General features: G+C 43.4%; 2 protein-coding genes across 7 annotated transcripts in view; one reads left to right on the top strand and one right to left on the bottom strand.

Moving 5' to 3' along the window:
* Positions 1–135: 135 nt before the first annotated feature.
* Positions 136–1315, top strand: ndufaf8 (NADH:ubiquinone oxidoreductase complex assembly factor 8). Its single transcript, XM_074663237.1, has 3 exons — positions 136–419; positions 870–980; positions 1059–1315. Exons 1-3 carry the CDS (start codon positions 339–341, stop codon positions 1077–1079), a joined length of 213 nt encoding a protein of 70 aa, XP_074519338.1. The 5' UTR covers positions 136–338; the 3' UTR covers positions 1080–1315.
* Positions 1316–2010: 695 nt separating this feature from the next.
* The window catches only part of slc38a10 (solute carrier family 38 member 10), a 77554-nt gene continuing 67614 nt past the window's right edge, over positions 2011–11950 (bottom strand). For 5 of the 6 annotated variants that reach the window (XM_074663233.1, XM_074663235.1, XM_074663234.1 and 2 more), the window contains 11 exons: positions 9987–10089; positions 9649–9831; positions 9206–9317; positions 7767–7873; positions 7521–7671; positions 6058–6228; positions 5550–5978; positions 5386–5460; positions 4828–4848; positions 3469–3606; positions 2011–3374 (listed from right to left, as the gene is read on the bottom strand). In XM_074663233.1, the coding sequence (XP_074519334.1) occupies positions 2224–3374; positions 3469–3606; positions 4828–4848; positions 5386–5460; positions 5550–5978; positions 6058–6228; positions 7521–7671; positions 7767–7873; positions 9206–9317; positions 9649–9831; positions 9987–10089 (2641 nt within the window). In that variant the 3' untranslated portion in view covers positions 2011–2223. The remainder of the gene's footprint in view (positions 3375–3468; positions 3607–4827; positions 4849–5385; positions 5461–5549; positions 5979–6057; positions 6229–7520; positions 7672–7766; positions 7874–9205; positions 9318–9648; positions 9832–9986; positions 10090–11950) is intronic. The other variant, XM_074663236.1, reaches the window with a different exon arrangement.

Here is an 11950-nt window from a genome sequence, read left to right as displayed (position 1 = left end):
CAGCTGCAATCACCATTGGCGTTCCGGTTACGCCTATGGTCGGCCAGTAGCCAATCATATTCATTAAATCCAGAACGTTCGCTGTGATTGACAGGGAGAAGAACCAATCGTATGACATGATATTCAGCTGCACGTTTCCTTGATGACGGGGTCAACAGTATGGCGGCGCCCGCACTGCACAGTGTTTAGTGGATGTTTATGTCACATTTTTACGTTTCAGGTTTTCTTGTAAATAAGAAATGTTGTAAATCGGAGCGTGAGCGTTACTCATTTGTTATCCTCTATCGTGCTCGTCAGTTGGACTTTAAAGGACCTCTTTTTGCACCTTAACACCAGTCATGTCTGGGTCTAATGTTTGGAGTCGAAGTCGAGAGAAATTAAGACTTTTCCCTGAACTTTTTGCACAGTGTTCAGCAGAGGTAAGCACTGACTGTGGATAGTTGAAGTGATGTTACTCTAGCAAAGAATGGGACGTCGTACTGTGCGATTATAAAATGCACATGTTCATAGCTGACTATACGAATTGCATGATAAATCTGTACAAGGTGAATTGGATCAATGAAAAATCACCTTTGTGACTAAAAGTGCTCATTCATGTTGAAAAAAAAATAAGATGAAATACAGGAAACTTTCACAGAAGCCTGATTCAGGTTTGATGTCTGTTAAAGTGACGATTTGTCACTTTTCCAATGTGGTTACAGGATTGAAGACACAACCATGCTTACCACTTACTCTGCCTTTGAGATCCTTCAGAAAATAAGATGGAATGAAAAAAAAAGAGTTTTAAAGTATTTTGAATGAGCTTTAAGTTTTAATAATGAATTCACTATTTTTTTTCTCTTAATGGGTGTTCACTTGTTTGTGATTAGGCAGCGGTTTATGGGAAGTGTGTGGCTGCAACCACAACAGGCAAACAGGAACTGAAGAAAGACCTTTGTGCAAAGGAGTTCGAAGCTCTGAAAACCTGCTTTATAAACGCAGTAAGTGAGGGGGAGCAATCCTGTTTCTGTAAATGCAGAGATCGTTATGGTTCTGACATTATTTTATTTCTGTTTCAGGCCAAGAAAAAGACTAAGTGAACAGGCGATAGAGATTAGTAGGAGCTGCAAAATGGACTGGTTTTGTGTTGCTGGAGAAGACCTGGCATTTGGATTTAAATGTGACACCTTTTTTTCTTATTTGATGAGGACAACTGTTTCCATGTTTTCAAGTATTTAAAAAATTAAATAAAGCATCCATTCAGTGTTATACTCACCTATAGAAAGAATACAAACCAACAGCACTGTATGCTTTAATGATGTTTTATTTATTCTCATAAGCAAAATGTACAGAAAGCGCAATAGAAAATAGTCATAAAAATAACCTCTTGTACAAGGCAACATGTCCAACATTTGTGGAAGTGCTATCCAATGGAGTCAGAGAAGTTTGTTTGCTATAAAATGTTTCCCCACAATGTACAAAACCTGTGTCATAATGTTTACAGTCAGAGGTCGAAAGGAGGAAAATAAAAGCTGTGGGTTTGTTTGATTTGTTATCACTGCAGCATATTAATCAGAAGGCACTAATAAATCAACACAGAGGAGATGTTGAAGATGGAATGACAAGGAACTACAATCAGAGATCAAGCTGCTTCATGGTCCACAGTATATTTAACAGTAAGGCTACACTATTATAACCCTCATAGCTCCACATGAGGCTAAATTGAGTCACTTTTATCTGAAAGTGTAGAGAAAAGACACCAAGGCGCTCACAAGAACGTTACATCCGATGTGTGATTAAGTCAGGTTCAAAAATCCCACAACATTCACCACACGCCAAATTAACAATATTTACATTTTAGAGTAACAGACGGACCAAAATGACCAGAGTATAAGAATAAAATAAAGACAGGTGACAATAAAAACAGACAAAGCTGTAGAAACAAGAGCGACTTATACAAACATGAATATATTCACTCTGCCTAACATAGTCCACACTGAACAGCATTTGCATAGTTTCATAAACATTTCAACAGTAACCTCTCCAAGCTTTCCCTCACAGACAAAATAAGTTACTATTTACAAACACTTTGCTCTTAAATACAGACTTTGGGTTATTCTGAAGCACACAGTTTGGTGAAGGAGAGAACATTCCTCAGTCAAAGAAAGGCTGTAAGGCTACGGTATCATGGTCCACAGCTGACGGGCTCTGTTCAGGTGGAGTTCAGTTGCCTCTGTGTGTGTGTTATTTCACTGCCTTCTTCTCTGAGGCCTGTTTAATCTGCCGTGAGTGCACTAAAGCACCAGCCAATAGCCGCTCCTCCAAGGCAGCGTGCAGGTCTGAGCCCCCCAGCTCCAGTAGGGGCTCCAGCCCGGGCATCCCCCTGGACGCCCCGGTCTCCCCTGAGGCTCCTTTAGTCTGTGTAGATCCCAGCGCCCTGCGCCGCCTCCTCAGATCCATCTCCCCCTGCTCCCTGACTTTCTCGTGGGAGCCCTGAGGCGGAACCTTTGCTCTGACGGCCGAGTCTTCTGCTCCTCCTCTGGGGTCGCCCTGATCAGCGGCGTTCACTTTGAGGTCTCGTCCTCCATTCTTCAAAGCTTCTCCCTCTGCTCCTTCGACCCCTTGTGCTGCAACGTTTTGTGCCGCTTGGGCCAGCTTTGCCCGAGCTGCCTCCTCCTCCTCCTTTCTCTTCTGAAGTATTTCATTTTCTGCTTGCTGGATCTTCTGCTTCAGTCTTTCTTCTGCTTCTTTCTCCTGAGCGAGTTTCTCCCTTAGCGCTCGCTCTTTCTCCAGCTGCTGTTCTTTAGCGAGCTTCTCCTGCCTCTCTATCTCCAGCTGTTGTTCTCTGGCCAGCTTCTCCCGTCTCTCTCTCTCCAGGCGCTGCTCCTCGACTTGTGCCTCCACTTCTTTCTGAATCCTCTCATTCTCGGCCTGCTTCCTTTCCATCTCCTGCTCTTTGAGCAGTTTCTCTTTGATCTCCTTCTCCAGCTTTTCCATTTCCATTTTTGCCTTCACCTCTCTCTCCAGTCGTTCTCTCTCCAGTCGTTCCTTCTCCAGATCTAAGCTTTTTTCTTCCTGTTTAACTTGAGCTGCCTGATCAATTTGAGGTTGAAGCTGATGCTCGTCAGGTTTTTTCTTCCCCAGCGGCACTCCTCTTGCTCCCAGCTCACTCTGCTTATGAGGCTCTCCTGCTGCTGCTGCTGCAATGGGGCTGTCCTCTTTGTACGCTGCTTGAACTTTAGGAGGCCCAACCACAGCATCCTGACCCACAGCCGGGGCCACAACGTGAGGCTCCTGGACCCCAGGCCCCTCCTTTGGCTGTTTCACATCTGAGGCCAGGCCTCCTCCCTCCACCACCTCCTGGACGCCTTTCTCTGCTTCGCCTTCCCCAGCCCCTTCAGTCACAAACACAGCATTTCTGTCATTGAACATCTGTTTTCCACCTTATTGTTGTAACTGTTCTCTGATAAACATCACATGAATACGCACCAGGCTGTTTCTGATGGATCTCCTTGTGCTGCTCTTCTATGACAGCCAAAAGTTTCTCCTGCTGGTCCAGAAGCCTCTTTTGCTGCACCTGCTGCTCCTTGATGACCTGCAGCAGGACGGCGTGGTCTAGCTGGCCCTCTACATGACAGATGCATGAATTAAAATACGTAACAAATAATCTGAGAACATTTCATAAGCCAGGGAGTTCTGTTAGGTGGATGTAGAGCCGGTGTCAAGGTGAGGAGGGAAACAGACACTGAGGCTGATTACTGTCATTGGTTCAAACTCATAAACTGGGATGAGCAGCTGGAGACACACAAACTATGTTAGGGAGGGAGGTGAGAGGGTGGAGTCTACATCAACACGCTCTATAGGTAGGGCTGTCAAACAATCCCTGTTTTAAAATCACAGTTCCTTCACACTTCAAATCTCCTAAATGTACCAGAAAGGGATATTTTTCAAGTGTTAACTCTTTTTATCATGAGTAGAATGATCTTTCATTCCAGGGAACGAAAGCTCATTCTCTGGATCTTTACATGTAACCGAATCCATCAACTCGCACTGGCTGCATGTTCAGTCCAGTTCATAGCAGGACAGCGCTTCCCACGCCACTGATGAGCTTTTCTTTGTTCATGTTGGGCTGTTAAACCTCAAACATGCTGACTCCTCATGGCGTTGGTTTGATGTTACAGTCGAACTAACTACAATTTGGTTTATCTTATTTCATTTTATTTTTAAAGTCACCGGGTGCTTGAATGCAGTTTGCGCAACTCCCTGCCCTGCTAAATCCACTGTATGTAAAATTGATGCACCGCTGCTTAGGCCAAAATAGGAGGCTTGTGAATCTGATCCAAAGGGCTTAAATCTGCTGGAGCTGAGACGTAGCGGAGATGCATCTGATGTTTTTTTTCTTTAATTTAACACGTGGGGAAACAAAGGCCTGATTGGATAGTTTACAGCTGTTGAAGAGGAGCTCTTTGCATCAGCTTGGTGCATTTCAACATAATTGTGGTAACCAATTCAAGCAACTTTGATCAACTTGAGGCTCACAAGCTAAACTTGGGATTCAAATGATCCGTGTCTTCATCCATCTCTCATTAGGGATGTTTCTCACTAAATTAATTTGATGTAAAGTTATTAGAAGCCTTAAAAAGGGATTTACATTCATTTGTCATTATTATGTTCACAATGACAGCCCTAGCTTTATCATTAAAAATATTATTTACTTATTATTTATGCCTTCATTCAATGCTCACTTCTGAGCTCTATTACATGCTACATATACAGATATATGTGGTCCATTGTGTGAATGACAGAGCAACAGGGAGGTTGGGAAAAGAGGAAAGAGAGAATTCATACCTGCAACCAGCTTTTTTATCACTGTGACAAGGTCCGGCAAAGAAAGGCAGAAAAAAGATAAAGTTGGAGAGAGAAAGAGGGACAGAGAGACAGAGAAAAAGAAAAGGCAAAAGTAAACAGAACGAGAAAGTCAACAAAAGCCGGGAGCAAGAAACAGATGAGAATCAAAGCACTGCAGTGCTTCACATCACGTAAACCATGAAACATAAGCACAGTCACCAAGAAGAGACTTCACAGATTACACCATGGAGGATAAAACAAGCAACTGAGGTGAGGAACAGAGAGGAGAGGCATAAACAGCACAGAGCACATACACACTGTTTCTACAGGATGCACCTCTTTACAGACTTCTTCTAAAATATGAAGTTATTTACTGATTAAAATTTCTGAAGTTCAGTTCTAAAGTAAATAAATCTTAACATCTACCAAGTTTGACCTTTTTGACACAAGCTTTCTGTAGTGCGTGTATTTCAGTTTATCGAGCAGCGCAGTAACTGACCATCAGAGGAAACACTGCAGCTCATTTTGATGCTCACTAAGCATCTCAGTGGAACTCACCTTCCAGCTTCTCATCGGCTGTATCTTTGCTGTCTTTGTCTGCAGCAGGCTGATGCTCCCCTTCAGCGAGTGCAGCTGAAAGGTAAAGAAACATTACACGACTGACATCTTCTATTCTGGTTTGTTTAAAATTCAGTACCAGGAGAACAGTAACAGATACTCACGTTTCCCCACAGCTTCCGGAGCTTTGGCTACATTTTCTTCCTGTGCTGCCGCCTCCTTGCTCTCCCCGGCGACAGCAACCTTCCCAGGATCCTCCTCTTCTTTCTTAAGTGGGGGAACTTCTTGCTTTTTGTTTGCATCTGCATCCTGCTTCTCCAACACCTCGTTAGATATAATTTCACCTCCACCCAAATCTACTTCCTCTTTCTTCACAACCTCAACAGGTTTGGCTTTCTCCTCCTCTTTTTTGGCTTCTGCCTCTGCCGCCTGTTTTAAGCCGTCGTCGATCTTCAGAGCATCCCCAGCCGGAGGCACGGGCTGCTTGTTCTCCTGCTTGAGCTCTTCGCTGTTCTTTCTTGCAACAACCTCAACCGGGTCATGAGGGATAGGGGGCTCGTGGCGATGGGCTCCTCCTTCTGGAACTGCAACACCTGAGGAAAAATCAAAAAGTCAGATTTTTTCAACAAAATCTTTTGGAAAAAATTTTGAGATATGAATTTGTCTTCTTACCAGCATCAGGGCGGTCCAGCTGCACCTCCGCCTCCTTCTTCCTCTCAGGGACCTCCACTGGAACTTTAATCTGTGGGGGCTCAGCCTGGACTCCCTCTACAGGTTTAACCACCTCCACAACTGGAGGAGCAGGCTTTTCCATCTCCACTGGCTTCTTCTTTGACGGGTTGTCTGCACAAAACAACTTGTTTACACTTTACATCAAAGTCAAACAGTTTTTCTGTGACAAAGAAAAACAAAGTTTTTCCATCCACAGATATTTGTCGAGTCTGATTCTGCTGCTGTTAAAATTGTATTTGCCTTTGCTTCAATTTATCACACACACTGGTTAAAATGAGACACTCTGCTGTGACTAAATTAAATAACCATAAATGTGCCACCTCATTTATTCCTCTATTTTCTTCTGTCTGAGAGAAGTGAAATGACTGCGTTCTGTCGCAGCGCTATCTAAATCTTGCCTTGACACACACTATCTAGTTTTTGTACGGTTGTGTTTATTACACGCATTAACTGCAGGCACTGAAATAAATTAACAGCTCAGTGTATCTCACACGAATTATGCACTGATCCACCCAGCTCTGATGGATTTTGATCAGACTGTTGCCAAAGACAGGATCCACTAGGTGGCGCCAAATGCTGAGGAGGGCAAAACTGTGGCATCTGATGCTGAATAATGATGAGAGGGGTGAGGGAGATGAGTGACAAAGAGGAAACAGGTCTACAGGTGAAACTAAAAGCAGCCCTTAAATTAGAACATTTACTCCGATGGTTTGTCTTCATCTGGTCTAATTGACATCTGCATCACTCAGTCCCAAACCCTCATCATCCTCTTCCCTTTCTGATCCTGGGGCATGCAGGCATTTTAAAGCAGCCACAGGAGATATGAAGGGGGGACAGGGGTCTTGACATTGTATTTTAGGGGGGAGGGGAAAAGAGGAGAGAAGAAGAGAGGTAGAGAGAGGAGGTGGATGGAGGGGGAGGAATTACTCGAGTTTGAAGGGCATCACTCTCGCTCCATCAATGTCAAGCACTCAGCGCTGCTCTCAGATATTATCAAGAGGTTATCTCCTCACCCGGCCTGTCTGTCTATCAGCCGCTCTGTCCGTCTCCGTCTTTTCTTCTCACAAACAGACAGCTTCTCTTTGGCTGCAGCTTTTTGTGCTTTTGTTTCATTCTCTGTTCCCTTGCAGCTGCTGTTCTATATTTCTTTTTTTTTCTGCTTTAAGATAACGCAGATAATTCATGACTTTAACAATAAAACAAGAATGAAGCACGTCTCTCTGCTGCTCTTCCTGTGAAATAACTGTGCGCAGAGCTACCGTCTAATCCAAGTCGCTGCACACAACCCCGGCCACAGAGCGCTGAGGTAAATGTCCTCAAGGCTCATTAGTTCACCACTTTAATCTACATCCCATCAAGTAAGTAAGTGATTGCATGCTATTAGTGCATGTCATGATCTTTACCGTGCAGATCAGGGAGGTCCGGCAGCAGATTGTTCTGGCCGGCCGCTGGAGGGGGAGGAGCTTGGACCTTGGTCTTAGGAGTGCTGGCTGAAATGGAGAGCGTGGTAAAGGTGCTGATCAGGAGGATGCCCAGACCAACCCAGAGCACCAGCTGTAGGACAAAGAGGAAGAGAAGAACAGTGAGTCAGAGACGGTGAATCACTGGACTGATGGACACAGAGAAAAAGATCGATCTGACCGTCTCACCTGAGCGATCATGCCGTTCTTCTGGATCTTTCTGAAGATGAGAGCGGGGCATATGAAGCAGATGAGGCTGCCCATGGTGGCTCCGGTCAGACCCAGGATAGTTTCCACTGGAGGAGAAAAGAAAGAAAGGATTAGTGAGCTGACCTGTTGGGCTATGGTTCTAAAATGTGGATACTTGCAGCTTGCATTAACTCACTATTAGTCTGGACTTACAAAAGCATAAAATGTTGATTTAAGACTTTAAATCAATGTTTGGAAAAAAGTTCACTAAAAGAAATGGAGAGCTGAAATATTTCTCTGAAGTGTGTAATGTAAAGGAACCTGATTATGGAAAGACAAGTGGGTAAAGATATGATAAAAAAATACAAAGACACAAGATAAAGAGTTTAAACACTTAGCTTAAAGTTTTTTATGGCTTTCCTTATGAAAATCAGGTGATAGAGTGTGCTTCAAGACTGAAAAAGTTAGCCTACAGTTCAGGATAACAAGGTAAAATGTTACAGCTCAACAGAAAAACCAGTCAGCTCTAACACTGTCGGAGTTTGGGGTCAATTTCCCGTCCCATTGTTAGAAACGTTAAGCAGTAATATCTCTGCACTCTCTCATTGGCTCTATTCATACCTGGCGCTGTTATGTACATCTGGCACCTGCCCAGTCCCATTCTATCAACCATGGCACCCTGCTCCTGGCAGCAGTGAGCCCTTCCCCCCCGGCTGTCCCCATCCCTGTCCCTGTCCCCGTCCCTGTGGACCGAGCCGGCTGGGCGTCAGGCCTGGAAAGCCCATCGTTCATCCAGAGGACGGACACCATATTGTCTCCCTCAGATTTAGTGTCCATTCTCTTCAGGGTCCTTACCTCCCCTCTCCTTAGTCTATTAGTCTGATTAGATACCCAAAGAGCAGGCCAAAACTGCTGTGTGTGCTTGTGTGTGTGTGTGTGTGTGTGTGTGTGTCTGCATCCAACCAATCACAGGTTTAACAAACAGCCTCCATATAAAAGGATGAATGAAACATAAAAACATGCTAACCTTTACATCTACACGGTTTCAGAGCCGTTTGTGAAAAGGACAACAGACTCCGGGAACCTGACTGAGCACCAATGAAAGTGTTTACATGCATTTGTGTGTATGCGTATGTGTGTATATGTGTGTGTGGTAGTGGGAGTCTGGGAGAATAATAGCCCCATCTTCCCGTCTGCCCGTCTAAAAGGAGATAAAAGTTAGGGTCCTGATTTAAGGACTGTGTTAGAGTGTGACAGTCACTGACTCGTAAAGTCACAGTCACACACATCGTAAAACTCCACAGCTACTCCGCCCACGGAAAGGAACACAGGCACCTTAAAGACCTCCAGCCAACGAGCTGTATGCAAACACACACAATTTCCATGCGTTCAATTCACGCTTTGTTGTTCGAACACACACACACAGACACAGGATGTACCGTTGGGGATGAGAATGCCCCCCAGCATGGTGCCAAACACGATGCAGAGTGTGATCATCTTGAAGCGAAGAGGAGGCATGTATCCTCCAGCAGCAAACGTCCCGTCCTTTTGCTGTAACACAGAACACAAAGGAAAACAACAATAGAGGCTGAAACTCCTTTTAAAATTACATTATTTTAATTTTTTAGGTATTTTTTTGTTTTCTAAAAAGCTTGCACTGAACACCACCAGGCCTCTGACAGAAGGTGACTGCAAGGATCAGCTTTGCCTTTTTAGAAATCCTACGCTTACAAATGTGACAAAGTTACCAGCTAACGGAGGTAAAGGTCAGGACGATTCCACTGAAAAACAGAGGAACATTTTTATACAAGTACATCAAGAACATAAAATCCCCCAACCCCTTTGGAGCAACTACATTCACAACACAGCTACTGGAGCTCACCTGCTGCTCAAACAGCATTGTGTTGATGGCCTGGCGGCAGGGCAGGATCATCATGGGGAATCCGACGGCCACAGACATCATGAAGCCAACACGGATCATCTCTGTCACCAAGTTGGATGGGAAGTTCATCAGCACGTTGCCGGCGATGTTCTCCGTGAAACTGACGTAGCCGAAGAAGCCCACCTGGTTCACAAACCGACAGGAAATCAAAGAACTGTGGTGAAGCTTTTGTTGCTTTTTACATGAGTTTTGTGCTCTTGTATTCAGTAGTTTAAGGCTTCCATGCGACACTGACAGCTTTCCTGAAGTCTGCTGGTGCACTTTGCGTTTCTACTCACAGTGATGTAGAAGATGGTGACGACGTTGAGGGCAGAGGTGAAGATGGTGCTCATGCGTTTGACGGATGGCTCATCTAAGCTGTCATATGTTGGCAGCACCTGCCTGTGAGAAACAAGCAACCCAACAACCACAACCCACTTTGTGTCGCCGCATGACTCAAAAACACACTTTTACTGTTGCTGTGCATTTATGTGCTGTCCAATAACCATACGACTTGTGCGGTGGGAAGTGGAGGGTTAGAGAAAGTCCCGACAGAAACCGTGTGACGGAAAGATACTGCAAGCATTTCCCTCAAATTAAATCCATGTCATTCGATTTTGACAAGGGATTTCTGCGTACTTGTTCAGCCATTTATTTCAGAAGACTTTATACGGCTGCTTCTGGGGATACCTGTGTTTGAACTTTACCATGAATAACATGTTCAGTTTAACGCTAGTTCAACCAACAACCTGGGTCTATATCCTTGCCAGTCATTGATGAGGAAACTGTTTGTACTGATGGGACAGGTCAATGCCCTAAAAAAGCATTAAATATAGTGGTGGTAGGCCACACTATTACAGGCACTAATGGCAGGATTACTGCACCTTTTTTCACAAAGCCGCTTTCATGTTGCTCCCTTTCTATTTTGAGATCTTCCACTTTTGGCTCGGACACACCACATGCATTTTCACTGTTAAAGAGATTTTGCCAAACTTCCCGTTTATCCTAGTGTTTTCTAATCTCCAATGAGTGATGAGCTGATAACAGCTTTTTGTTCAGTTTAAACACTTCTAATAAAACATCCATTAGGGATGCACGGTATTGGATTTTTGCGAATATCCGATAAGCCGATATACTGAAACCCCTTTTGGCACCGATACCCATACCGATACTGATAATCACAAGTTTGTTTGTTTTTTCACTGTAAAGAAAGCTAAGTCTATCCTGTACTGGAATTTATATGTTACTCTTATTGTGACAGTCTTATTTGTTTAAGAAACACACATAAAACAAGACAAAAACATTTGATTTTACCATTAATAAGAAATGTATTACTTTTTCAAACTTAAGACATTCAGTTTTGAAATACAGAAAAATAATTTCTTTAGATCACATGAACTTTAAATGTACAATGCATTTTTAAACATAACCAAGTTGCATTTGATTATTTTAGAGCTACTGTAACAACCTGGAGACAGACACAGAGCTCTGCAGTGCAAATAAATGAAGTGCTACATTTTATTTAAGGAGATTATTTTTCAGATGGAAAATAATAATAATCCTAACTGAATAGCACCTTATCGGCTGTGCCTATCGGCAGGAATTTTCATATCTGCTGATACCGATAAATGTGTTTTTAAGCTTTTATCAGCTGATACCGATATTGTGCCGATATTATCGTGCATCCCTAACATCCATTTCTTCCGCAGGAGAATTTTTTCTTGCACTTGCCTTGCTTTCATGGTGCAGTTAGTTAATTGGCCAATTTTTGGCAGTAGTGCATACCACTAATGGGACATTCCATAACAGTACGTTAAGACTTTTGTGTAATGACTGGACGTTCATATGGACACTGACTGTTAAGAATATAATATAAAAGGAACCATCACAGCAGCGGTCACTTAAGAAAATAAATGTCTTTTTGAATCAATATGACGTGCTAACTTGTTTGAATCTTTGGTTGGTCGCCGTGTAATAAACAGGAAACACATAACCTGCTGGAATTATTTTCACCTTCTGACTATTAAACATTTTCTTTTGGCCTAAGTTTGCGTTTTTCAAATAATTCATCAGTAGAACAAGTTGTGTTTATTTGGACATGCACATAAATGCATCAGGTCTATAAACAGTCAAACATTTTTATACAGTGTTTAACATGGATATATAACATAGCACTAGATGGAAGTAATGATATGGCAGCAGGGGTGGAGTATGTGGGACGTGTTTGGCTTTACACCAGAGTGCGTTCGTGCATGTGCCTGTG

This window comes from Halichoeres trimaculatus, unplaced genomic scaffold (genome assembly GCF_033239565.1).
Source record: "Halichoeres trimaculatus isolate MK-OKI-2021-1 unplaced genomic scaffold, fHalTri1.1 fHalTri1_scaffold_23, whole genome shotgun sequence".
NCBI classification, from domain to species: Eukaryota; Metazoa; Chordata; class Actinopteri; order Labriformes; family Labridae; genus Halichoeres; species Halichoeres trimaculatus.
This window is presented reverse-complemented; position numbering and strand designations above follow the sequence as displayed.